Source organism: Ranitomeya variabilis, chromosome 5 (genome assembly GCF_051348905.1).
Source record: "Ranitomeya variabilis isolate aRanVar5 chromosome 5, aRanVar5.hap1, whole genome shotgun sequence".
Taxonomy (NCBI): domain Eukaryota; kingdom Metazoa; phylum Chordata; class Amphibia; order Anura; family Dendrobatidae; genus Ranitomeya; species Ranitomeya variabilis.
In genome coordinates, this window is record NC_135236.1 from 268,435,576 (window position 1) to 268,462,324 (window position 26,749).

Genomic DNA, 26,749 nt, shown 5'->3' on the forward strand with positions numbered 1-26,749 from the left:
TACTTTCTCCTCTTGGATATTTTGTGGACAAATAATTTGACGATGAGATGGGTGAGATGAAGGCACCAAGAATCATTCTGACCCAACAGAAGTAGAACAATTTACAGCTGTAGAACTATTTCAATCTCCAATGGATTCTGTGTCACTACGAATTGTGGTTCTGGAGGCAACACCCTGCTGGAGGAGTGTCTGATAAAATGGTCAGAGTAGGTTTCATGTCAGTGTAAGGAATCCATCTTTCCTATAAAATGTAACCAAACCTTATTCACTCACATTAAGGTGGTCCTGTCTTTGATTCTTTCGAATCTTCTCTAAGATGGCAAGGTTTTCTTTTTCAATGCCTTCATCCTCTGACTTCTTGCCATCCACTGGCTCTTCCTCCTTCATGTCATAATGATCCAAGTCTTCAATATCCTTAAAAAACAAAGTTTAGATCTTTCTACAAATCTTTTAATGGGAGAGTTGTAACTTACCCTTTTAATGTATAATAAAGTATGTCCTGTAAACATTCACATTGATCTACAGCATAAATGGTATAAATTAAAAAAAAAAAAAAATATATATATATATATATATATATATATATATATATATATATATATATATATATATATATATATATATATATATATATATATATATATATATTTATATTTATTTCAGGGGACTGGCAGGGATGTTCAACAGCTGAATCTCCCAAAGATGACAGATGCAAGGATCCCAAAGTCACCTGTGTGATGAAAGCGCCCATGCAGTGATCGGGCATGTCCACTTCCATAGACCCGTAAAAGGGAATGTAGCGGTGGTCATGCATGTGCACCATTGTCCCTACTGCCATTCAATCATTAGGGGTCCCAGAGCCTCCATTGTGGGTGATGTGGCATCTAGCAGTCATTTATCATTAATTCTATGGAGTGATGGGATACAGATTCTTTATGGGACCACCCATTCTGGCCTCTTATAATAGGGTTTGCAGTGCTGGAGAAGACGGAGAATTTTTGCTATATTTTCTGCATTGCATTTCCTTCTGTCATATGCTCTTTATTCTGTCCGACACTGCAGAAGATCAGTCATTTCCCATGCCTCCTTCACACAGTTTGGTGTCTGGCTTCAGCACAAGCCTTTTCCTAATACTACATATGCCAACAGTGTTACGGTAAGATGTGCACAGAGGGATCGCAGTCAGGAGGCATGGAAAGGAGAGGACATCCCTCTAATGATCACAATGTACACACTATATAACATATTGCTGTGCACAGCTCCCACAATCTTGGTGACTTGTTAGCACCCCCCCCCCTCTTACCTCACCCATGTCTTCCTCCTCTTCCTCTTCAGATGTAACTTCCTCTGTTGTGCCATTCTGCAAACATTTAAGTAAGAAAACGATAACTGAACATTGTTAGGGTCCAAACTATACACAGGTCATTACGATTTATGCATCTCCTTGTGCAACATTTTCTTTCCACTGCAATGCTCCTATGTATATCTGCAGTCACAGACTACAGTCATCTGCAAGTCTTCAGATCGTCCTTTCCTTCTGTCTGCAGATTAGCAAACTGAAGCCCAAGGCCACATGACACAGGCTTGCTTGTGATAGGTGCAGACAGGCTTGCAAACAAACTAAACCTAGAACTGGGACATTTTTAAGCCACTTTTTATATTTTTGATACACAAAAGGTTTAAATTACAGATCATCATAGCATCATGATAAATGGAAATGTCAGCAAGAATTGATTATTTCTATGGTCATTACCAGCTCAGCCACTAGATGTCTCACTAACATGTCATGGTCTGTGCACAAGTGGAGCACTTAGCGCAGAAAATAAGTAGACCGGATTATAAACGTGCCACCTACACTTTAGTCAACTTGTATTAAAAACACACACACTTTTAAAGCATTTCATCATAGCTTGGTCAGTGTTTAACAGAGTTTCATACTTTTTTTTTCTCCCGAGAAAAAATAAAGTTCTCAACATTCTGATATCAAACAGTCTGGGAAAACCAGAGCACACAGATGGCATCAGACTTGTATTGGTGAGATTCATCCAAGACCTGGATAAAGAATGGACAGGTCTCCATAATTGTGTGGATCAGTGAGTACACAAAAAAAAACAAAACAAAACAAAAAAACAAACAAACACAAGAACAGCTGCATAACCGATATGAGTTGCATCCATGAAAAACAGGCATCATATGCGAAAGTGTGGGGTCTGGACAAGTCCTTAACGGAGCTGAGGCAATGGAAGTGCTGTGTCCCACCCATAGCACTTTCAGACTAAATATTCGTATCACTTCTAAGTGGATTTCTCTGCAATGGTGGAGTGTTTTTGGTTTAAAAAAAAAAGGTATGGATTAGTTTGTGATCAAATAACCGAACACACAATCGGTTTGGAGGGGTGAGGTATAATGAGCTGATCGATATCCATTAAACACATCAACAGATATTCTTGTGGCAGAAAAACTCACAAACATACTATATTAAAGACTGGAATCAGGAACAGCCTAGCTCCCATGTACTAGATTTTGTTTTTCAGCCTACCATGGAGCCATACAGTCCACCTGTGTGCCTCGGACTTACTGCATGTCTGTAGGAGATATTCTCCCCTAGAGTTCTACTCCTACAGGAGAATATTGCTCTTAATGTTGCCATCAAGCATTTCTTGGAATGATCAAAGTGCCAATAGCCAAAAATGGTGATCAACAAGATGTTCTCCCACAATCTCCTGCTAAAGATGCCGTAGAGAGGTGTAATGCCAAGCACAACAAAAACTTTCAGCGTCATGCCAACTGACAACCTAGCAGGCCACTCAATGCGACATGTGGGTATACAAACCATAGACATATCGACTGTGCATGTGACTGCAACTACTTAGATTGCATCTGATTTCATGTACAAAACCCCTTTAAAGGGAACCTGCTAGAGTTTCAGAGAAGACCCTCACGCTGTAATCATGCAGTATTTGTACTGTCATGGGTTGGCAGCATGATTTGCCTCACACATCTTTAAGCCACATCCAAAGCTATACTAAATAAATAAATATAAAAAAATATATACACATACATACATACATATATCACACACACACACACACTGGTGTTCAAGAGTCCTGCATAGGATAAATTGATTATTCAAATTTTAAACATATCCTGTCGAATATCTTCGATGCTAATATGACATATTATATATGGTTTTGTTCAGAATACAATTTTGCATTCTCTCCCTGTAATATTTTTAGCTTTTGAAGCAGTTTTGCCTGAAATTATTGCAACAATATGGGAATTGAACGCACAACTAAATATTCTACAGCTTCAGATCCAAAATTAGCCAATCACAGATGAGGTTCTTGTGACCAATCATAACCTGGATATGGCAGCCAATCACATTGCATTGCATCACATCTGCTGCTTTGTTTGTTTGTTTTATCTGTTGGTCTATCTAGTGAATCATACTGTAGAGTTTTATGATGGGAGCCTTCAGATTTTTGACAGCGGAGGATCGTGTGCGAGTTGTGGTGCTACATGAAGAGGGTTATACTGGCCATTGATGACAGCCATACAAAGGCGAAAACTGTGGGCATTGAAATATTTAAAATGGAGGAAGGAGGAGTGGGAAAAAGTGCTAATTAGTGATGAAAGCACTTTTTGCATTTTAGGAAATGATGGCAAGTCTTATGTGAGAAGGTTCCCACATGAAGAGTACAAGCCAGAGTGCTTGAGCTTCTCTGTGAAACATCCGATGAAAGTAATGGTCTGGGGCTGTATGGCAGCCAATGGTGTTGGAAGAACAAGGTGGCTACTATTGACTGGCCAGCTCAGTCCCCGGACCTCAATCCAATTGAAAATTTGTGGCACAATGTATCATTAGAGATATCTAGAAAACAGCCAAGGACCAAGAGTGAGTTGATTGAGGCTCTGATAAAGGCCTGGAACCACATCATCACTCGTGAACATCTGCAGAAGCTTGTTCACTCAATGCCACAGAGATGCACGCTGGTGCTCAAGAGCAAAGGCTGGCCAATAAAGTATTAGAAGCTGAAGATGCACTCAAAAGGCCCTTTTCAGGACTCTGAATTAAATAAAAAATAATAAATCTTAAAAAGTAAAATTTAAGTCTGTGTGAACTTGCATTGGAAGTTAATGAACTTAGAAACCTGTTCACCATTCTACACACTGTACTGGTGTAGGTATGGTTATGCTGTAAAAAAATCAAAAATGCACATACCATAACAATTTATACACTTGGGACATTCAAAAATGAGTATGGCATACAATGAGGGATTACAAAAACATATATACCACTTTCACTGTAGAGATGCAGAAGTGTGAAACAGTTTTCTTCACGCCTATGCAGGACTTTTGAACATGTATATATATTTATTATCCCATCTGAATATTACACTGCAATAGGATTCTGCTTGTGTTTTTTCTAAATTTAAAAGGTGTTGTCCTAGCAGTGGATAAAGGTACCTTCACACGAAACGACATCGCTAGCGATCCGTGACGTTGCAGCGTCCTCGCTAGCGATATCGTTTAGTTTGACACGCAGCAGCGATCAGGATCCTGCTGTGATGTCGCTGGTCGCTGAATAAAGTCCAGAACTTTATTTGGTCGTCCGATCGCCGTGTATCGTTGTGTTTGAAAGCAAAAGCAACGATACCAGCGATGTTTTACACTGGTAACCAGGGTAAACATCGGGTTACCAAGCGCAGGGCCGCGCTTAGTAACCCGATGTTTACCCTGGTTACCAGCGTAAAAGTAAAAAAAAACAAACAGTACATACTCACCTGCGCGTCCCCCAGCGTCTGCTTCCTGACACATACTGAGCGCCGGCCCTAAAGTGAAAGTGAAAGCACAGCGGTGACGTCACCGCTGTGCTGTTAGGGCCGGAGCTCAGTCAGTGTCAGGAAGCAGACGCTGGGGGACGCGCAGGTGAGCATGTAGTGTTTGTTTTTTTTACTTTTACGCTGGTAACCAGGGTAAACATCGGGTTACTAAGCGCGGCCCTGCGCTTAGCAACCCGATGTTTACCCTGGTTACCCGGGGACCTCGGCATCGTTGGTCGCTGGAGAGCGGTCTGTGTGACAGCTCTCCAGCGATCAAACAGCGACGCTGCAGCGATCGGCATCGTTGTCGCTATCGCTGCAGCGTCGCTTCGTGTGAAGGTACCTTTAGGGTCGCACCTATGAAGAAGAAAACAAACAAAAACAAACAAAAAAACACATACTCCCATCCTATGCAGTTACAGCACTTATGTTCCCAGGGCTCACGTGAGGTTATGACATCCAGCCTTCAGACATAAGTTATCAAGTGGAAGTGAGCGGTTAGCCGCAGCTGTCATATCCTCGCGATTACGTATACGTCTGAGCAACTATTAGTTCTCGCATTAGGCAGGATCTAACAGGCTCACGTAGAGGATGGGAGATGCAGGGGGATTTGCTAGAACCCTGGCTGCCTTAGCAACCAATTGGTAGAGAAATGGGCTTGAAGAAGAAACCCTCTCCCTCTGTAAAACCAGTTGGTTGCTAGTGTCATCTTGATTAGGATGGGAGTCTAAAACAGCACTGCGTGGGAATAAAGGTTCATAAGATAGAATTTTGCTCCCTTTCAGTGTGTATTCTTCAGTTTCTTTCCCCTTTGGGCTGGCTTACCAGGTCCATAAACATGCCACCCTAAAGCAAGGATTAATACCTGTCCTGTAGGCAGAGGCTGATCCAGCATTTCAACGTCTGGGTGCTGCGGGAGATTGTAGAGTCTGCATAGGTCACAAATCAAACGCTTCAACTGCTGCAGGAGCTACAGGAGCAAAAACACATTCATGTTAGGAATAGTAAAAGCCGCATGCAATACATCTCCCAAGAACCTCATCATCCTGTGCCCCACACACACACACGGATGAAGTTCATGCGACGTCATTAATTTGTTCCGGTAATAAATAAAATATACATTTTGTATGTTTAGACACACACATAGCTAAGATATGGAACGGATTAACAACGTCACATGAAATTTTACTTTAACGTGACTTAATCAGGTCTTTCCTGGCTGGAGAAAGACCTGTCCAGTCGTGTACTACACCAATACAATTGTTTTCCTAAAATAGCATAGTTGGTACCAGAGTCAGTGGAAGTGCTCAGCCATGTGGTTCGACATATTGGGGTCTTTTGATCAATGTCAGGACTCTCACTTCTCAAGTGACAAGGCCCAGCATAGCCATTAGCTACACTGCTACTACTGACAGCATGCAAGCGGGAACATTTATTTTTAAAGTGAGAGTTTCTTTAGGCATCTGCTTTGTGCAGTTCCTCTATTAATCCTCCAAGAAATGTATAAATTGACAAATGGGTGTTACAATTGGGGGAGAGGATGTTGTCCATTCAGAATCTACAATATCAAACTATAGGGACACATTCCTTTGACAAGTATGTGTTGCTGGTCCCCCTGTCACTATTGATAGTTTTTGGTTCATGTGTCAATTTTTACAATTCTTGTATCAGTTTTTCCAAGTATGGAAAAATAAAATTAGCTTCTGGGGTGGGGAATCTTTTCTGCCAAGGGTCATTTGGATATTTATACCATCCTTCGGGGGCCGCACAAACTCCACCCACAAAGTGCATCCTGACTCTGGCACTGGTGTCAGGATGTAATCTTTTAATGCATGCCCTTCAGTGTTCAGTAGTGAACATTGCGTGTGTGTGCTAACAGAGCAGGAAGAAATTAATGAGCTAGTGGCAATCAAAATACAGCTCCCTGCCCAAGAATGCGGTCCCTGAGAATCTGCTCGGGGGGCCTGATAAAAGGTCATCGAGGGCCGTAAATGGCCCGGGGGCCTGAGGTTCCCCACCCCTGCATTAAAGGCACATACCATGCACCCAGATGTACTACCCTATAACACCATAAAGGGAACATTGAACATGAACATTTCCAAGCAAAGTGTCGGGTGCAGTGGGTTCCTAGTTCTCTGCTGTTCTATCTTATGTCATTGAATGTATTACTGTGGCATCTCTTATGTGCAGCTTCATAGTGTTTAAATTATTTTCTAAATGTTATTTTGGGAGCCTGCACATGTCTGGGGAGTCGAGTAGTGCCTTATATTCCTTGGCTTTTCCTTATTTTGTATAGTATTTTTCCTTGTTGATACACTTATAGTTGCTTTTTCCCCATGCACTATTACACACTGCCATCTTGTGGTAGACATTGAAACTGCAGGGTATACATTCTCAACAAGGCATTTTTCAATCCTATGGTGTGTACTTTATTTTAGATGTGGTTTTTGCTCAGACATCTGCTTTGCACTTTGATATGCACCATCCATTAACCAGTCTAACTTAAGACAGCACACAGACTAGACCTGTGCCCCCCACCCAATGACTTAGATAACGGATAAGGATCGAAAGTAGGACATTTTTTTGTTGTTGTTATGTTTATACTTTGACAACTATTGGTAAAAAAAACAAAAAAACAAAACGACGTGAAAAGGCGCACTCATTGTAATGGATCAGTAAGCTATTGGTAAAAAAAAAAAAAAAAACAGATAGAATAAGTGGCAAAACATCTGTCAAGTGGAATAACAGTTACTGATGGTATGAAACTGAATGATTTTATGGGGAGCACGAGAATTCACTCCAGAGGTCTGACAGGTCCTTTAACATTATAAGTAACATATAAAGTATGACATTGTACAAGTCATTACTTCTTGGTCTCCGGTGTAACACACCCATGTGATAATCACTTTTGGAGCACGCCCATGTTAAAAAGCTGAAATTGATGGATATTCACAGTTATGATGCAAGCAGGCAAACTCTGTGCGGAGACTAGTCATAAGTAAGATTAGCCACAGAAGCTCGTATGACGATGACTACATCCTGCAGCCACTTATACAGGGCTAGCATTACATGCCCGTGGCTGCGGCGCGGTGGGGATTCCATGACACTCCCTGCTGCGATTTCTTTCATGTACAGCTTTATCCACACATCTGACCTACTTAACGGAACACTAAACCTCGCATACAGGTGATCACCAGGCCTGCAGTGTCTTCAGGATTACCGACATGTCCGTAAAACAGCGAGAGAAATCCTGCAGAGAACACAAGTTAATCTACTGCTGATCTGTTCCATTTTGGGCTGGGGGCTGGACGAGGGATTTATTGGGGGACACAGGAAACGTTGTGGTAAACAGAGCAGAGGCTATTGGTAAGGAAAAAGGACGGGGGGGGGGGGGGGGGGGGTCAGTAGCCCATTTCACCCTTTACTTTTCACAGAATCTCATGCAAAACGTTGATTTACTGCATGATAGGGACGTGCCAATACCGAGCTAAAGATTGAGAGTTTTTTTCTCCCGGTAGAAACCTTATTTTTAGCCCTGTGTTTTTTTATATTCGGATGTTAGTATAACTGACAGGCCGTGCAGAGCAGAGAAACATGGCCGCTTTCTTCACATGTATAATAAATTTTTAATCCTTAACTTTGTTTAGCCCCAATAGGTGACTTGCACTTTTTAGTGCCATTTTACCTATAATGTACTCGCCCTCTTAGGCCTCTTTCACACATCAGTCTTTGGCGGTCAGTCTCAATCTGGCGAATTTTGGAAAAAAATAAAAATAAATAAAAACTGATCCGGCGAATGTTTTTTTTCTCATCGACTTGTATTAGCGACGGATTGCGATGGATGGCCTTCGGTTTCATCAGCCGTTCACCGGATCAGTCAAAAAATTGTTTATCCTCCACACTTTATACCCCAACATTTCAGATCAATGCTTTAGAGGATGTGGCGCATTGGGAGATATGAAGCATATTTGGTGGGAGTGTCCGATAGCCTCGACCATGTGGCGGGAAGTAGGATTAATAATTGAAAAAATGTATGGCGAGGCAATACAACCTGACCCGACCACATTCCTCTTGGGAGCCAAGTATCCAGGATTTTCTAATAAATTTCACAGGCTGATAAGCCAGTTGCTTATGGCCACTAAGCTGCATATAGCTACCAACTGGAGGACGCCATTTCTCTCTGTCCAATCAGTTAGAGAGAAAATGAATTCAATCCTCTTATATGAACGTATACATGCGACTAGGGAAGATGGGTGGGAGGCCTTCTACCAAATTTGGAAACCGTGGATGGATCTTAACACGAACTTGAATCTTGAACAAACCTTGACTTTATCTATTTGAAGCTCCGTTGTCCAGTGAGATTCTGATGACAATGGGGTTGAGCCAGCGTTGAGTGGGGTGCGGGGAGGCGGAACTCACAAAACGGAACAAAGTATAATCTTGTCTGGTAAATATACTGCAGCTTACTGCGAAGTAAAGAGCAGAATCTCATTTCCCTCCCCATTTTCCCTCTGTTATGTCCCCCCATGTCCTTGTCTCGTTTTATTTGTATCTTTGAAACTGTGTTAATGTATGTACGGTTTTACTTCTTTGTTTAGTTTAAAGCTTACTGAACTCCCTTGTAAGGGAATCTGTTGTTCAATTGCTATGTTATTGGAAAAAAAAATTAGTGAAACTAAAAAATTGTTTATCCGGTGGCCAGAGAAAATGGACATAGTAACGTTTTGTGTCCGTCGAAAAAACGGACAGCGACGGATCCGTCGCCATCCGTCGTTTGAATGGAAGCCTATGGCGCCGGATCCGTCAAATGACGGAATCCGGGGACGGATTTCAATTTTTTTTTTTTTTTTTAAACTGAGCATGCTCCGATTTGTTTTAGGATCCAATTAGCTGGATCAGCTAGTCTGATCCGGTGAAAAATCAGATCCGTCGCATCAGTTTTTCACAATCTGACGGATCCGGGTTTTTTTTCAACATTTGACAAATTGCAAAAAACTGATGTGTGAAAGTAGACCTCCATAATAACAGACAAGAGCTTTCTGGAGCTCCCAGAACAAGACAAATTTATATCTAGGAGCGCCATATTCCAGACAACGAGAGCCAAACTCGGCCTCTGCTTCTTCGTCTGGCCATTTGTAGCCTTTTGGGTTCTTCATTGTAGGCCATGCTAGATTATAGATTATAGAGCAGGGGGTGTCAAACTGCATTCCGAGGGCCTCAAACCATGCGTGTTTTCAAGATTTCCTTCTCATTGCACAAGGTGCTGGAATCATTCTGTGCAGGTGATTAAATGATCACCTGTGCAATACAAGGAAATCCTGAAAACATGACCTGTTTGCAGCCCTTGAGGAATGCAGTTTGACACCCCTGTTATAGAGCATATGAACAAGGCATGATTTAGCCGTGGATGTAACCCTAAAGAGACTACAATACTTTTTTATTTTTATTACTTTCCCCATCTCTGCACTCTTTTTACAACAGCCAATCCTCAGCGAAACACCTGTTGCTGGTTCTTTATCTCCTATGTAAGGGGTCATTTGCTTTTCACAATAGGGCAATTTTATCAAGATAAATGTGCCTGAGTCCTAGCATAATTTGCACACACAAAAAAAAAAAAAAGAAATTCAGTAGCAAGTTTTTTCAAGGAAATTAAAAAAAACAAAAACTTCCTTTTTAGGGACCTATATGTCGTAAAATCCCCAAAAGTGAGACCATTTTAAAAACAGCAACCCTCAATGTATTCAAAACTGCTGTCAGGTGGTTTATTAACCATTCAGGTGCTTTTCAGGAATACAAAGCAGCATGACAGGAAGGAAAAATGTTATTTTTACCACCTAAATGTCACCATCTTCTGAACAGGTCAGGCTGCAATTTGTCATGGCAAACATCAGGACCACACAATCATGATTTCTGGATGACAAAAGGGGTTAAATAGGGAGCACCCTCCCACACTCTTAAGGCCCCGTCACACTTAGCGACGCTGCAGCGATACAGACAACGATGCCGATCGCTGCAGCGTCGCTGTTTAGTCGCTGTGTGGTCGCTGGAGAGCTGTCACACAGACCGCTCTCCAGCGACCAACGATGCCGAGGTCCCCGGGTAAACAGGGTAAACATCGGGTTGCTAAGCGCAGGGCCGCGCTTAGTAACCCGATGTTTACCCTGGTTACCAGTGTAAAATGTAAAAAAACAAACACTACATACTCACCTTCGCGTCCCCCGGCGTCCGCTTCCTGCACTGACTGAGCGCCGGCCCTAACAGCAGAGCGGTGACGTCACCGCTGTGATCTGCTTTCACTTTATGGCCGGCAGTCAGTCAGTGCGGGAAGCAGACGGCAAGGGACCTGACGGGACACCGGAATGTGAGGATGTAGTGTTTTTTTTTTTTTTTTTACATTTACGATGGTAACCAGGGTAAACATCGGGTTACTAAGCGCGGCCCTGTGCTTAGTAACCCGATGTTTACCCTGGTTACCAGTGAAGACATCGCTGAATCCGTGTCACACACCGATTCAGCGATGTCAGCGGGACCTCAACGATCAAAAAAAGGTCCAGGCCATTCCGACACGACCAGCGATCTCACAGCAGGGGCCTGGTCGCTGCTACGTGTCAAACATAGTGAGATCGCTACTGAGGTCGCTGTTGCATCACAAAACTTGTGACTCAGCAGCGATCTCGCTAGCGACCTCGCTTAGTGTGACGGGGGCTTTAGCCATTTAGATTCTGTAGTAACTATTGACAGCAGCATCTAACAGGGTTAAATGACCGTGGTTTGTGCCAACACCAATTGTGGCTGCAGAGTGTCAGCTGTACAGGTGGCAGCTGCTGCATTTTCACTCATCGGGGGTGGGGGATACTGTTCTCTAATGTCACAGGTCAGTTTTAAGTCGTAGTGGCTGTGGTCACTAAGGGGTTAAATATCAGAACTGGACACAACTAATGTAAAGCTGTGCACCATGTCCAACATATTTAGCTGGATTAGAAAATGCTACATGTAGCGTTTTCTGATCAGGCTCTGAAAACTAACAAGGTGCAACCACTGCCAGACGAATGGGAATGGTGCTGTAAAAAAAAGTGACGGGATCAGTTTTGCCATCAGTTTCCCTCTGGCTAGAAGGGAAAAAAACAGATGGCTGGGACAAGTGGAAACAAACCCTAACTTTGTAAGTCTCAAACTTTCCTTCCTTTTGCATCTACTCCAGGGTTGGGATGCAGAAAATAGCTAATGAAACCCACAGTGACATTGTCATGTAACATCACAACTTTTAGATATAGGAAAAAAAAACAAAAAAAAAAAAAACAAGCCACCCCTCCCTTGGGCTAAAAGTAGAAAACATCATCCACAATCAGATAACAAGGCAGAGAAAAGGACTTGACAAGCCCTAGTTACAAACAATGGATGTTAAAAGAAAAAAAAAAACATTAAAAAAAAAACAAAAAAAAAAAACACACACCTCTCCATCAGCCTCTATGTTTGCCACTTGGCCCGCTTTCTGCCATCAGTTATCTCCAGAACTTCTGCCATGTCCAGGCCCCGTAGGTCACCGAGTGTCATAAGGTAGTGACATGGACATTGTGACCCCAAGACTCGCAGTGACCACCGAGGCCTGGCCTATAGAGAAGAGGCCAGCAAATGTGGCTTGCCTGCAAACGGAAAGAGGACCGTATGCTGGTCGGCTGAAGCAGTCAGTATCACAATTTTTTTTTTTTTACATACGTATCCGGCATAAGAACAAAGCTACAGAATGTAAAAAGCTCAAAACCTGAGGCGGCCTATATTTAAAGGTAACCGAAGAGCACATTAAAAAACAGACTACCGTATATACACTAGAGTATAAGCTGACCCCCCTAATTTTGCAACAAAAAAACTGGGAAAACGTATTGACTCGAGTATAAGCCTATAGGGTGGGAAATGCAGCAGCTACCGGTAAATTTCAAAAATAAAAATAGATACCAATAAAAGTAAAATTGAGACATCAGTAGGTTAAGTGTTTTTGAATATCCATATTTAATCAGGAGCCCCATATAATGCTCCATACAGTTCATGATGGGCCCCATAAGATGCTCCATACAAAATACGCCCCATAAGATGCTCCATATTAATATACGCCCCATATAATGCTGCATAAAAGGTTAATAATGTCCCCATAAGATGCTCCACAGAATTTGCAATTGTTACCATCCACCTCTCGTGTCTCCCCTTTTTCCCCTCATAGTTTGTAAGATTGCGAGCAGGGCCCTCATTCCTCTTGGTATCCGTTTTGAACTGTGATTATTGTTATGCTGTAATGTCTATTGTATTATTGTATGTACAAATCCCCTCTAAATGTAAAGCGCTGCAAAATATGTTGGCGCTATATAAATAATAATAATAATAATATTATGCCCCATATAACGCTGCACAAAAGTTGATGGCCCCAAAAGATGCTCCATAGAATATTATGCCCCATATAATGCTACACAAAGATTGATGGCCCCATAAGATGCTCCAAAGAATAATGTGCCCCATTTGCTGCTGCGATTTAAAAACACAAAAAAACACATACCTCTCATCGCTGGGGGCGAGGTGCCAATGTCCTGAGGAGGCGGGGACACCGGCACGCTATGGGGGCCAGGTTCAGGAGTCACCGCTGGCTCAGGACACCAGCACTTGCGATATTCACCCATCCCATCGCCGCTGTGTCTTCCAGGTCTCTGCAGAGACTGTTCAGGCACAGGGCGTGCACTAAACACGTCATTGCGCCCTCTGAACTGTACGTCACAGCCAGCGGATGTGGAAGACAGAGCCCGGCGGTGGAACGACAGGTGAATATCGCATGGCTCACCCACCCCAGTCATACTCACCCCCTCTTGACGCGGTCCCTGCTTCTCCGATGGTCGCCGGCAGCTCCTTCCTGTGTTCAGCGGTCACATGGTACCGCTCATTAAAGTAATGAATATGCGCTCCACCCCTATGGGAGTGGAGTCACGTCCATATTCATTACTTTAATGAGCGGTACCACGTGACCTCAACACAGGAAAAGCTACGGGCGCCGGAGACCATCGGAGAAGCAGAGACCGCACCGGGAGCAGGTGAGCATGATGTGACAGCCGCCACTCCCCCACTGACCCCCTGGGACAATTACTCGAGTATAAGCCAAGAGGGGCACTTTTAGCCTAAAAAAATGGGCTGAAAATCTCGGCTTATACTAGAGTATATACGGTATTTTAATCATTGCCCAAGAATTACGAATTGAGTAGACCAGATTTGGGGTTGGGAGGACATGTTTAGGCCCAGTAGACTCACCAGTGTGTTGCTCTTCTTAATATCCTCCAAGCGTTCCAAAACAGAAGTCAGATTTGGGTCATCTGATTCCACAAACCATATTGGTGCAGAAGAGGGGTAAGATTCCTACAGGAAGAGGAAATGTATTTAAATATGGATTTTTATTAGAAACCACATTTAGAAAGTTATCACATGCAAACTATAGTTACAATGTCTAATCTAGCAACATGCAATGCCCCTAAAGGTCATCAAGAAAGAGGCAATGTTTGACCTGCAGAAAGGTGTCCTACCTTCCTTCCAGTAGGGAAATGAAAAGCAGGTCAAACTAACTATGAATTTTTTACTACTTTTAGGCTTTTGTTTCTCATTGTTGATAGACCGGAAATCAAATAAATGCTAAATAACATGGTGAACAAAATACTGAGATTGAGTTAAAAGGAAGTACACCATTATTGTGAACTAACATACTAAAGAATATGTGTCAGTCACTTTATTTTCCTTCTATTTACATATGTAATAGTGCATGTATTAAAATTCTTCTCCCTCACGTGACCGCTCTTCGGCTTGTAAGTTTACGAGAGCCAAATCAAGGCTCTGTAGATCACACAGAGAAAGGGGCTTCCAGCCCTCATAAACCCTAGTGTGAGCCAATCACTGGCTTGCAGTCATGTGACCCAGAAGTGAACCACAGAGGCGCAGGAAACCAGGAAAGACTGGAATGGGAAGTAGTTACTACACTTGTACTGCTTCACAGACATAATTAGGAGAGACTAGCATGGGGGAGGGTAACATCTGCTGAGAGAACTGTCACCTGATAAGTGGTCACACTCCCCTAAATACTTGTTACACACAACCAAACAACAAGATGACTGTCTGGACTGACTTATGGCTCAGAGGGTTTATTGCAACTGCCTTCGCTCTAAACACCACCCTAAATTAAAGAGCTTCTGCAGCAGTATCCAGTCCTTTCCTTACACACAAATCACTGACATCCCATGAACAAACCACCACCTAGGGCCAAAGATTGCCACTGACGTCTGAAGCAAGCGGCCAATCAGACGAGGTTTACAGAAAGTACTGTCTAGGGGGAGCCACCCAAAGTCTGCCCTGTGCGCGCTGCATCCAATGTAGGGCATAAGCTGGCACCTATTGAATCCATTGCAGATTGTATACAGTACACTGTGCAGGTTCTATGCAGAAAGAGATTTGTGTGCTGCCCCCAATGATTAATCAGGACTTTTCAATCAATGGTTGGGTCGGCAGCCATCTTAGATGGCTCTTCCATAAACAAGAGCGCTCGCTGAATTGTCATTTGTGCTCTATGAAAGCCATAGCCAGACATACCTGGCAGAGACTTCTCAGGGAGACCGTATGATCAATGGGCCAAAATCTGACATACTGGACTGTCCAAAGAAATGGGCTAGGGGCGCACAAAATTAGAACGTCAGCCGAACTAGTTGATATCGGTGGGTTCGGCCAACATTAGTTTAATGTGTATGGGAGGCCTAAACATGCATTGGAAATACAAAAAGCATGTACCCAATTGGTGGCTATGAGCAACTGTTAAAAAAAGATATTCACCTTTTTATTTCATGTGAAAACCCAAATATAGCCTGATTTACTGAAACCACCCAGTCAGATTCAAGTAGTTCCCCATTAGGGGTCTGGGATATCCAGTTATCGGACATCTGCAATTAGGAAAAACAAGGATACCAGAAAACTGGACGGCCAACGTTAACCCTTTTTGATATCTTAGTATTGTAAGAATGGCCAAGTTCCTTAGCCTGCCCCAAATACAAAGGGTGCAGGCTGTGTTGTACAGCTGATACCATACTGGTGATGGTCTATAGTGATGAACATTAGATAAGAGGCAATGCTGTACACTATCCTAGCGAATGCGATGTATATCATAAGTTTCCAATTTCTTCACGTATTCTCCAATATATATTATTTGAATGATCAAATAAAAGTGATAAAAAAAAATAAATCTAACAAGTAAAGAAAGTTTGAAAAAGGTTTTAAAAAGGTAAACCCACACCAAAATATAAAAAGTTCATATTGTCCCATTTTATCATTTGTTAAATAAAAAAAAAATGAAAATAAATAATTGCATCACTGCATCTAGATAAGCATAAGGTATTAAGAGGTTATTTATCCAACAGAACTGCTATTTTTTGCCTGATTTATGCAAAAAAAAAAAAAAAGGCACCCCAACCTTTTTAGCTTTCAATCTTTAAGGCTATGGCTCTCAGAAAATGTCCAAAAAAAAAAAGAAAGGTTGACAACCAAAATTAACACTTCAATTTTATTGCACACTATGAAGCATAAAAACAAAACAGAAAAAATAAATAAATGGCAGAACTGCTGGTTTCCCCTCCATTTCAGTATATGATATGGTAAAGCAAGCAGACATGCAAAGCCTCATACTGCTAAAATAGAAAAATAAAAGTTATGACCCTTGTAATATAGGTATGAAAAAATTAGGAACAAAAACGAAAGCTTGAAGCAGCGAGCAGGTTCTAATGTAAGTAGCCGTAGAGGTAAGAGAGCTTCTCTGCAGAGAGATAACACAGATCAGGGCGACCCAAACAGAGAAGTTCAGACATTCTACCAAGCCAACAAGAAGGTCCCCGGACACATGATCAGCAGTGATCTCGTGCATTACTGGGCACCCACTCAAGTTTTATCAGTGTAAGATGAGGGCATGCTCAGCACTCAAGAGGTGCAAAAGTTTGAATAGAGGGAAGCCCTGAAAGGCTATGTGCACACGTTGCGGATTTGCCTCTGGAATTTTTTGTGCGGATTCTGCATCTCTTGGCAGAAAATGCAGGTGCGGATTTCATGTGTTTTTTTATGTGGATTTTGTGCAGATTTGCTGCGGATTTCTTGCGTTTTTACCCCTGCGAATTTCTATAATTGAATGGGTAAAAAAACACTGCAGATCCGCACAAAAGTAGTGACATGCTACTTCTTTGTTTCCGCACCATTAGCACAGCAATTTTTTTTCTTCATCGATTTACATTGTACTGTAAATCACTTGCAGATCTGCAGCGTTTCAGCACGGTAAAAAATGCTGCAATCTGCAGGAAATCCGCAACGTGTGCACATACCCTGAGGCTATGTGCACACATATTCTGGTCCACTGCGGATTTTTCCGCAGTGAATTTGATAAATCCGCAGTGCAAAACCGCTGCGGATTTACCACGGTTTTTCTGCGGTTTTACAACTGCGGATTTCTATTGGAGCAGCTGTAAAACCGCTGCGGAATCCGCAGAAAGAAGTAATATGCTGTGGAATGTAAACCGCTGCGTTTCCGCGCAGTTTTTTCCGCTGCATGTGCACAGCGTTTTTTTTGTTTCCCATAGGTTTACATTGAACTGTAAACTCATGGGAAACTGCTGCGGACCAGCAGCGTTTTCTGCAGCGTGTGCACATACCCTTATTAGGCAAAGCCAGAGGTAGCCTACATAAGACAATCATTGTAAAAACTGCTACAGCCCAGGCATTCTCATGTGCATGGCCATTTTCAAAGGCTTCTCCAACTGGTACAAAGCCGAGTACGGGGGGGGGGGGGGGATATTAATATACTGAAAACTCCCACTTCAGTGACGGCTTCATGCAGATTTCAATGCCGCTAGATACCATACACAACAAGCACTTTATTTTTGGCTTCCGTGTTTCCCCCTCACTCTACTTGGCATCTGTGGAATTATGAAAGGCAGGCAAAGCCACCGATCTGTGAGAAATCGGACAATAATCTAATGTGCATGGATCCAGATTAGTGTCACATACTGATAATTGGGAATGTTGGACCTAACAGGCCAGGTCTCAAGCTGCAATCAGGAGAAATAGTTGCCCATTTGTGCATGTTCTAAAGTAATGGGAAATCACTGCCACATGACGGCGTCAGGCAAGATAAAGTAAGCTGCCATACCCCACTGGTCCCCCCCTCACAAGGCAGGCAAGATAAAGTAAGCTGCCAGACCCCACTGGCCCCCCCCCCCCCCACACACACACACAAGGCAGGCCAGATAAAGTAAGCTGCCAGACCCCACTGGTCCTCCCCACACATAAGGCAGGCAAAATAATGTAAGCTGCCAGACCCCACTGGTCCCCCCACACATCAGGCAGGGTAAAGTAACCTGCCAGACCCCACTGGTCACCCCCACACATCAGGCAGGGTAAAGTAACCTGCCAGACCGCACTGGTCACCCCCACACATCAGGCAGGAAAGGTAAAGTAACCTGCCAGAGCCCACTGGTCCCCCCACACATCAGGCAAGATAAAGTAACCTGCCAGACCCCACTTTTTCCCCCCCATACATGAGGCAGGCAAGGTAAAGTAACCTGCCAGACCCACTGGTCCCCCCCAGACATGAGGCAGGCAAGGTAAAGTAACCTGCCCGACCCCACTGTTCCCCCCCACACGTCAGGCAGGGTAAAGTAACGTGCCAGACCCCTCTGGTCGCCCCCACACGTCAGGTAAGGTAAAGTAACGTGCCAGACCCCAGTGGTCCCCCCCACATGTCAGGTAGGGTAAAGTAACGTGCCAGACCCCAGTGGTCCCCCCACACGTCAGGTAGGGTAAAGTAACGTGCCAGACCCCACTGGTCACCCCCACACGTCAGGCAGGGTAAAGTAACGTGCCAGACCCCTCTGGTCGCCCCCACACGTCAGGCAGGGTAAAGTAACGTGCCAGACCCCACTGGTCGCCCCCACACATCAGGCAGGGTAAAGTAACGTGCCAGACCCCTCTGGTCGCCCCCACACGTCAGGCAGGGTAAAGTAACGTGCCAGACCCCACTGGTCGCCCCCACACATCAGGCAGGGTAAAGTAACGTGCCAGACCCCACTGGTCGCCCCCACACATCAGGCAGGGTAAAGTAACGTGCCAGACCCCACTGGTCGCCCCCACACGTCAGGCAGGGTAAAGTAACGTGCCAGACCCCTCTGGTCGCCCCCACACGTCAGGCAGGGTAAAGTAAACGTGCCAGACCCCACTGGTCGCCCCCACACATCAGGCAGGGCAAAGTAACGTGCCAGACCCCACTGGTCGCCCCCACACGTCAGGCAGGGTAAAGTAACGTGCCAGACCCCACTGGTCGCCCCCACACGTCAGGATGCCTGGTTTGGAAAGTTTTCGCAGTTCCCCGATTTGACTCCGTGGATAAATAGTGCAGAATACAAAGTTACGGAAACAAGAGTGCGATCAGCGATGACTGATCCGTCAGAGCATCGAAGCTTCTCGGAGACGGCCGTGGCACCATGGAGACTTCTCCATAACTGAGCGGACATTTGTGCCGCTGCCCTCGTGGGGTTTCTGGGTCAGGTCCGATTCTCAGATCCCTTTACCATAAACACTGGAGCCTTGTGACTAGAAGGCAGCGAGAGGGGACGCCATCCCCGTAACCCCCGGGTCCTCTGGGCGAGGAGGTGGCCACAATCCCCCCCAATATGGGCTAGTGCTGTACTCATAAGGGGCACAGGCAAGTGGGAAACTCCAGGCAACTCTGCTGACCACCTGATGCTAATGGGGGCGCTAGAGGAGCCGCTGTGCCCACCTCCCGTCACCCAGTGCCGCACAGAACAGCCGGTAGCCCCCCGCCGCCTGCCTACACACCGTGATGTTGCAGTGGATGGTCAGGGCGCCCCCGGTGCTCTGGATGAACACACAGTGCAGCTCGTCCAGCCTCCAGCTGATGATCCGGAACCTTTCGTGCTCTTTACCGAAGATAGACTCAAGGAGTCGCAGCTCGGCCTTCAGCCCAGACACCGACATCTTGGCCTCATTTCCGCCCGGCGGAGGCCCGAGGAGACAGCGGGGTCATGCCCGGGGCCCGAGCTCTCCGCCCGGCCTGTACGAAAGATGGCGGCGGCCTGTCTTTGTATGCGGAGCGACGCCACCGAGGGCCACGGAGAGCGATGCTTCCGGCGCAGTGACGTCAGAGACGGAGCTCTACCGAAAGGAAGCACCCTTGCGCACTATTGATAAAGCTTTGCTGTCTGTGCGCATGCGTGGTGAGGGCACAGGAACTGGGGAGTGGGGAGTTTGGGAAGGCAGGCCTAGTGGCGAGGATTGTTGTCCAGTCAGGCGGCGCTGAGTGCTGCCCAGTTCTGTCAGTGCTGCCCAGCCTCAGCCTCAGGCCGGAGACACACTGGTGCGAGATACGGCCGAGTCTCGCTGGTTAAAAGCAAGCTGTGGCACCTGCACTCCGGAGCGGAGCGTGCGGCTCCATGTATTGCTATGCAGCTGCACGCTCCGATCCGGAGTGCCGGTGCCACAGCTTGCTTTTAACCAGCGAGACTCGGTCGTATCTCGCACCAGTGTGTCTCCAGCCTCAGCCTCAGCCTCAGCCTCAGCCTCAGCCTCAGCCTCAGCCTCAGCCAGTGTGACGGCCCCAGTGCAGACACGTACAGTGATCTGCAGGTCTGCACACCGCCCTATAGGTGGCATGTTCTGCTCACACAGCTGCCGGGCCATGGCCATGCTATAGTCCTCAGGTCAGGTGGTAGTCGCTGCAGGCACTTGTGTTCCTCCTACATAGATACTGGCAGTTTTCAGTTTCTGTGGCTACAAGGTTTGCAAAATGAACAGTCCATGTCGCTGTATTAATGACTATTTTAGGACTGACGCCTTGGAAATTGGTGGTAAAGCCCATCCTAATATGTGCACATAGTCCATGATCCCCGAGCATGTGGCATGGCCGTCATTTGGCGGTCGCTATGCTTTCACCACAACAGTCAAGGGCTTGGGCCTTGTTTTTTTGTGGCACCATTTTGGACAATGCTAAAGTTGGTTTCTTAGTCATAATTTTTTTTTACAGGTTTAATAATGAGCAAAAATGATCATATTTTAAAAAGCAGTGCAGGGAGGTAAGCTGAGGCGAACACGCATGACCGCACCTGTAATAATTATTTATATAGCGCAAACATATTCTGCAGCACTTTACAGTTTGCACACATTATCATCAATGTCCCCAATGGGGCTCACAATCTAGATTCCCTATCTGCACCTCCCAAAAATGTACAAGCAGCGCAGAAGTGGACATCAAGGTGGGCTCAGATGGGTGTAACAAAGGGTTACATTTCTTTAGGCCACTGATCTCCGCTAACACACAGAAAGGGTTGCCTCACCTCAAATTCAGGCTGGCCCAAACAGGTTCTGGACATAAGTGATGTTTGAAAGGGTTAAATTATTTTGAGCTATTTAGCTCACATGACCAGCCCCACAGACAAGGATGTCCTGCATCATATTCAGGTCACTCCAGGCAGACCCAAAAGGCTTTTGGGCATAAGAACTGGCATGAAAGTGGGCAGACAACTTTCACATATTTTAATAAGTAATACGTTTTTTAAAGGGTTAAATGACTTTGGGTCACTCATCTCACACCGCAAGCATACAGATAGGAGGGATGCTCAGATTCAGTTCTCTTCAGGCTGGCCCAAATGAGTTCTGGGTATTAAAGTTGGAATTGGAAGACTGACACTTTTGGTGCCTTTTGGGAAACTGAACTCGCGACACCATACAGAATCGGATGCCCAACATAAAATTCAATTCACTTTTTAAGTTGGCCCAAACATATTTTGGGCAAAAGAGCTGGCATCAAAGTGAGCAGACAGCAAATTTTAAAGGCTTAAATGATTTTAGGCCACTGATCTTAGCAGACACACATCAAAATCAGTTGTTAATATGATGGCCCAAAGATTTTCTGAGCATAAAAGCTGCCATCAAAGTGGGCAAACAATTTCCACAGATTTGATCAAGTAACTGATGGTTACTGCATCAAATTCAGTTATTATTTATTGTGCTTTGCTTACATAGCGCTATTTTATTCCACAGCACTTTACACACATTACACTGGTCTGCAAAAAAAAAAAATTCTGGCATGGACTTTAAGAACAGTTTTACACTAATTTGAGGGTGCTGAATTCAAATCTGATCTTATAATTTCTCTATCACATCACGTTTTTGCGCTATAGGTATATAGCCCATTTTCATGAATTCCATGATAAATATAAGTAGTGTATGAAAAGTACCGGCGGTTTATACGGTTCACTAAGGTAAATTTAGTTTTCATTTAGTCTCCCAATAAATGTGAGAATATCTTTGTTTTCTTTGAACATGCATAATTCCCATTTGTTATGATAACACCCTTGTTTTCTGTGCTACTGGGACAGTAGAGCTACAGCGGAGCATTGGGTGAAAACTGAATGGCCTCAGCGACAGAGTTTGGCATCTGGCGATAAGAATATCATCCATGATCCTCTAGTGGATAGGAAGAACATTGTCTTTCCTCCCTTACACATAAAACTTGGATTGATGAAGCAGTTCGTCAAAGCTCTCAATCACAGTGGAGAATGCTTTAACTATATATGTTCAACTTTTCCTGGTCTTAGTGAAGAGAAGAAAAAGGCTGGAATATTTGATGGACCTCAAATAAGAACACTTATGAGAGACCCAAATTTTATCACATCAATGAATGAGACAGAAGAAAGAGCTTGGAATGCATTTTGTAATGTAGTGCAGAATTTTCTAGGGAATAAGAAAGCAGACAACTATGAAGAGATTGTGGAAGAACTACTAATGAGTCTGCGAAATCTTGGATGTAGAATGAGTATCAAGATTCACTATTTACACAGCCATTTGGACTTTTTTCCAGAGAACCTTGGGGATGTGAGCGAGGAACAAGGGGAGCGTTTTCATCAGGACATTAAAACAATGGAAGAACGGTATCAAGGCCGGTGGGACTCACATATGATGGCTGACTATTGCTGGAGCTTGATGAGAGACAACCCAGAAGCTGTACATCACAGATTAGCCAATAAAAGAAAGTTCAAATAACTGCTATTTGTCATTCATCTGTGTGCCATATATATGTGTTTTTATATTTTGTAGTTTAATGCTGGAAGTATATTTGATTTGCTGAACATAGACTTTGTAATCTTTGTTATTCCTTGATTAAAAATATACAAAATGTAGTACCGAAAATCATGTGTTTTTATCATAAAACATTAGATAGGAGTAATTTTCATCAAAAATTGAAAATATCTCGAAATCCTGATGTGGTAGCCAAAAACTGAGTTCATATTCGTAATCAGCAGCCAAAATTGACTTAAAATATGTTTTAAAATCTTTTGCCAGAAAAATTGCGTTGACCAGTGTTATGAACACTGTCCCCAATGTGGCCCACAATCTAAATTCCCTTTTCAGTATGTCTTTGGAGTGTGGAAGGAAACTCACACAAACTTTTTGCAGATATTGTCCTTGGTAGGATTTGAACCCAGGACCCCAGTGCTGTAAGGGTGCAGTGCTAACCACTGAGCCACCGTGCTGCCCAGTTCACTTCAGACTTTTTGAAAAATGGATGTCAGACTGCCTGGAACAAAATAGTGATGGAACTTCTCTATCGCTTCTTTGGAGGACACAGGAAACCATGGGTCTATCCGGCTAAACCCCCCCTTTCGGAACATGGGCTCGTGCGTATAGCGATTGCTCGTTGGATCTGGACGGCATTTGTAGGCTTACCGGGTCGGAGTGGAGCGCCTTCTTCTGGGTTTAAGGCACACTCTACCCGGGCAGTTGGCTCAGGCAGTTGGCACCCGGGCAGTTGGCTCCTGGCGTTACACATAGGACTTCCGCCCTGCAGCTCTGTAGAGCGATAATTGGTCCTCCACATGTTTGCAAAATTTTTCAAGGTCCATGCCAACGCTTCGGCGGGTGCCAGCTTAGGTAGAAGGACCTTGCAGGTGGCAGTGGCGAGTTCTCCAACTTGATTGGAGTTGTCTACTGTTCCCTCCCCTTGGGAACCGCTTTTGGGCGTCCCATGGTTTCCTGTGTCCCCCAATGAAGCGATAGAGAAAACAGGATTTTTGGTTGCTTACCGTAAAATCTGTTTCTCAGAGCCTTTCTTGAGGGATACAGCACCCTCCCAAGTTGAACAGCTCTGTTTACTGTATTATATTGTTACAGTTTGAGTTTGTGGGTTTGTCTTTCTGTTTTACATGTTTCTTCTCCTACTGCATTCTCGCTAACTGATTATCCTAGTGCCAGTCGGTGGGGTGTACATTGTAGAGGAGAAGCTAACTTTTTTTGTGCATAGTGTCAGCCTTCTAGTGGCAGCAGCATACACCCATGGTTCCTGTGTCCCCCAATGAAGGCTCTGAGACACAGATTTTACGGTAAGCAACCAAAAATCCTGTTATCTCACTACTACGTTGAATAATACTATATTGATCGTTACAATGCAGTTTGGGACACGTATTGGGGTCAGAGAGACTACTAATTTATGCAGCCAAAATTAGTTGCTATGGATCATATGATAAGTATAGGTTTTACTTCCCCCTTCTGTCTGTGTCTTGTAGGGTCGCTGTTTTTGTTCAAAGGGAACCTGTGAGCAGATTTTGCCGCTATAAGGTGCGGCCACTGCCTTTCAGGGATTATCTACAGCATTCTATAATGCTGTAGATAAGCCCCCGGTCTGACTTGCAAGTCAAGAAAAATAAGTTATATTATACTCACCAGGGGGGCGGTCCGGTCTGATGGGTGTTGCAGGTCCGGCGCCTCCCATGTTCTTGGGACGCCGCCGTCCTGCTTCTTCATCGCTCCCCGGCCTCGCGCTCCTGTGCAGACGTACTTCTCTGCCCTTTTGAGGGCAGAGTAAAGTACTGCAGTGTGCAGGCCCTGGGAAAGGTCAGAGAGGCCCAGTGCCTGCGTACTGCAGTACTTTACTCTGCCCTCAACAGGGCAGAGAAATACGCCTGCGCAGGAGCACGATGCCCGGGAGCGATGAAGAAGCAGGAGGGTGGTGTCTCAAGAAGATTGGAGGTGCCAGACCCGAACCTGCAACACCCATCAGACCGGACCGCCCCCCTGGAGAGTATAATATAACTTATTTTTCTTGACTTGCAAGTCAGACTGAGGGCTTATCTACAGCATTATAGAATTCTGTAGATAAGCCCTGCTGACAAGTTCCCTTTAAGCTAAATATTGAGATGTAAACTTTATTACATTGTGCTTACTTAACCTCTTAACGACCGCCGATACGCCTTTTAACGGCAGTAGTAAGGGTACTTAAACCACAGTGCCATTAACGGCGCTGTGGAAAAAGTGTATAGCGCCCCCCAGAGTCGGAATTTCTCCAAGGTTTTGGCTGCCGGGGATAGTTGAGACCCCAGAGGATATGATTTGGGTCGGTTTTTGCCAACCCCACGGTTGCGATCTCCGCTATTAACCGTATAACGGTGACCGCAAAAAAAAGAAAAAGTGCGATTTGCCATTTAATTTCTCTCTCCTCTGATGTGATCGCATGTGACGGGGTTTGCGACAGAGCAGAAAGAGACACCAGGCCGATAGACAATCCAACAAGATTTATTGGAACAGGAACTGGGTTAACACAAATGAAAGTAGTTCTGCAGCGTCCGTAAGTAGTCCACAATGAGTCCACAGTGAATCCACACAAAGGTAGCAGATCCGGGGGTGCCACCCGGCAATCCGACGCCAGGGAAATAGAAATAGTCCTTTAGTGAATTCAATGGCTCCAGCAGATGAGGGACACAACACAGTCCAACGTGGCAGCTTTTTACCCTCCACACTCTGGCACCAGAATCTCGCCTCAGCATAAGATCCCAGCCCTTCCCAAGTCACCTCACAATAACAGTCTTCAGATTCAGTCCTTAAATCCAGTAGGGTGGTGAGACATTACAATTCCATGTGGCAAAAATGATCTCCAATCTGCATACATGATACCAGGATCCAGCTGCAGATTCTTGTCCTTCAAAGCACACAGCATCGACTAACTGAACATGTGGCTTGTTGTCCTACCACTCTTAGTATCTCTGCCCAACAAAGGGGCTGAACCCAACACCCACCCCCTTAAACATGGCTCCAAGGATTAAGAAAGTTCCAGAAACCCCGTCTGCAGTCTCTCTACAGGTTTGAGTATTGGAGATGCCCCCTGCAGAGGGGAACAAAGACAAGCATGTCCCCACCAGATACAGGGCAAGGAATGCTAATGTAAGCCTGATTACAGTATGGTCTATGTGTACAGGCTGGGATGACACTCTGTTACATCGCACATCAGAGAAGAGATAAATAGGGTCCCCGATCACCCCGGTACCTGCCAGTGTCCCTGCATGGCCCCCTGATGTTCCCCGGGCCTCCAGCTTCTTCCAGGAGAAAATGGGGGACGCATGCGCAGTGCGCCTGCCGAGATCTGCCGGCTGGCACCCGGCAACAATAGGGAGACCCAAACACAGTGATCAAAATAAAAAAATAGTAAATAAATCACCCTTTATCACCTGCTTAGTTAGAAAAAAAGAATAAAATAAAGAAAATATATTTCCATTTTCCCATTAGGGTTAGAGTTGGGCTAAAGTTAGGGCTAGGGTTGGGGTTAAAGTTAGAGTTAGGGTTGGGTCTAGTTTCCAAAATGGAGTCACTTTGGGGGATTTCTACTGTTTAGGCACATCAAGGGCTATGCAAACGCAACATAACGCCCGCAGACCATTCTATCAAAGTCTGCATTCCAAAACGGTGCTCCTTCACTTCCAAGTTCTGCCTTGCGCCCAAACAGTGGTCCCCCCACATATGGGGTATCAGCGTACTCAGGGTAAACTGGAGAACAACTTTTGAGGTCCAATTTCTCCTGTTACCCTTGTGAAAAT

The 26,749-nt window shown here is 44.6% G+C and overlaps 1 protein-coding gene across 2 annotated transcripts in view; it reads right to left on the reverse strand.

Annotated features, from left to right (window-relative positions):
- The window catches only part of UBE2Q2 (ubiquitin conjugating enzyme E2 Q2), a 39,644-nt gene extending 19,417 nt beyond the window's left edge, over positions 1–20,227 (reverse strand). The window contains exons 1-5 of one of the 2 annotated variants that reach the window (XM_077264266.1): positions 19,707–20,227; positions 14,109–14,213; positions 5,689–5,793; positions 1,304–1,360; positions 274–414 (exon numbers count right to left, since the gene is read on the reverse strand). In XM_077264266.1, the coding sequence (XP_077120381.1) occupies positions 274–414; positions 1,304–1,360; positions 5,689–5,793; positions 14,109–14,213; positions 19,707–19,865 (567 nt within the window). In that variant the 5' untranslated portion in view covers positions 19,866–20,227. The remainder of the gene's footprint in view (positions 1–273; positions 415–1,303; positions 1,361–5,688; positions 5,794–14,108; positions 14,214–19,706) is intronic. The other variant, XM_077264265.1, reaches the window with a different exon arrangement.
- Positions 20,228–26,749: the final 6,522 nt, after the last annotated feature.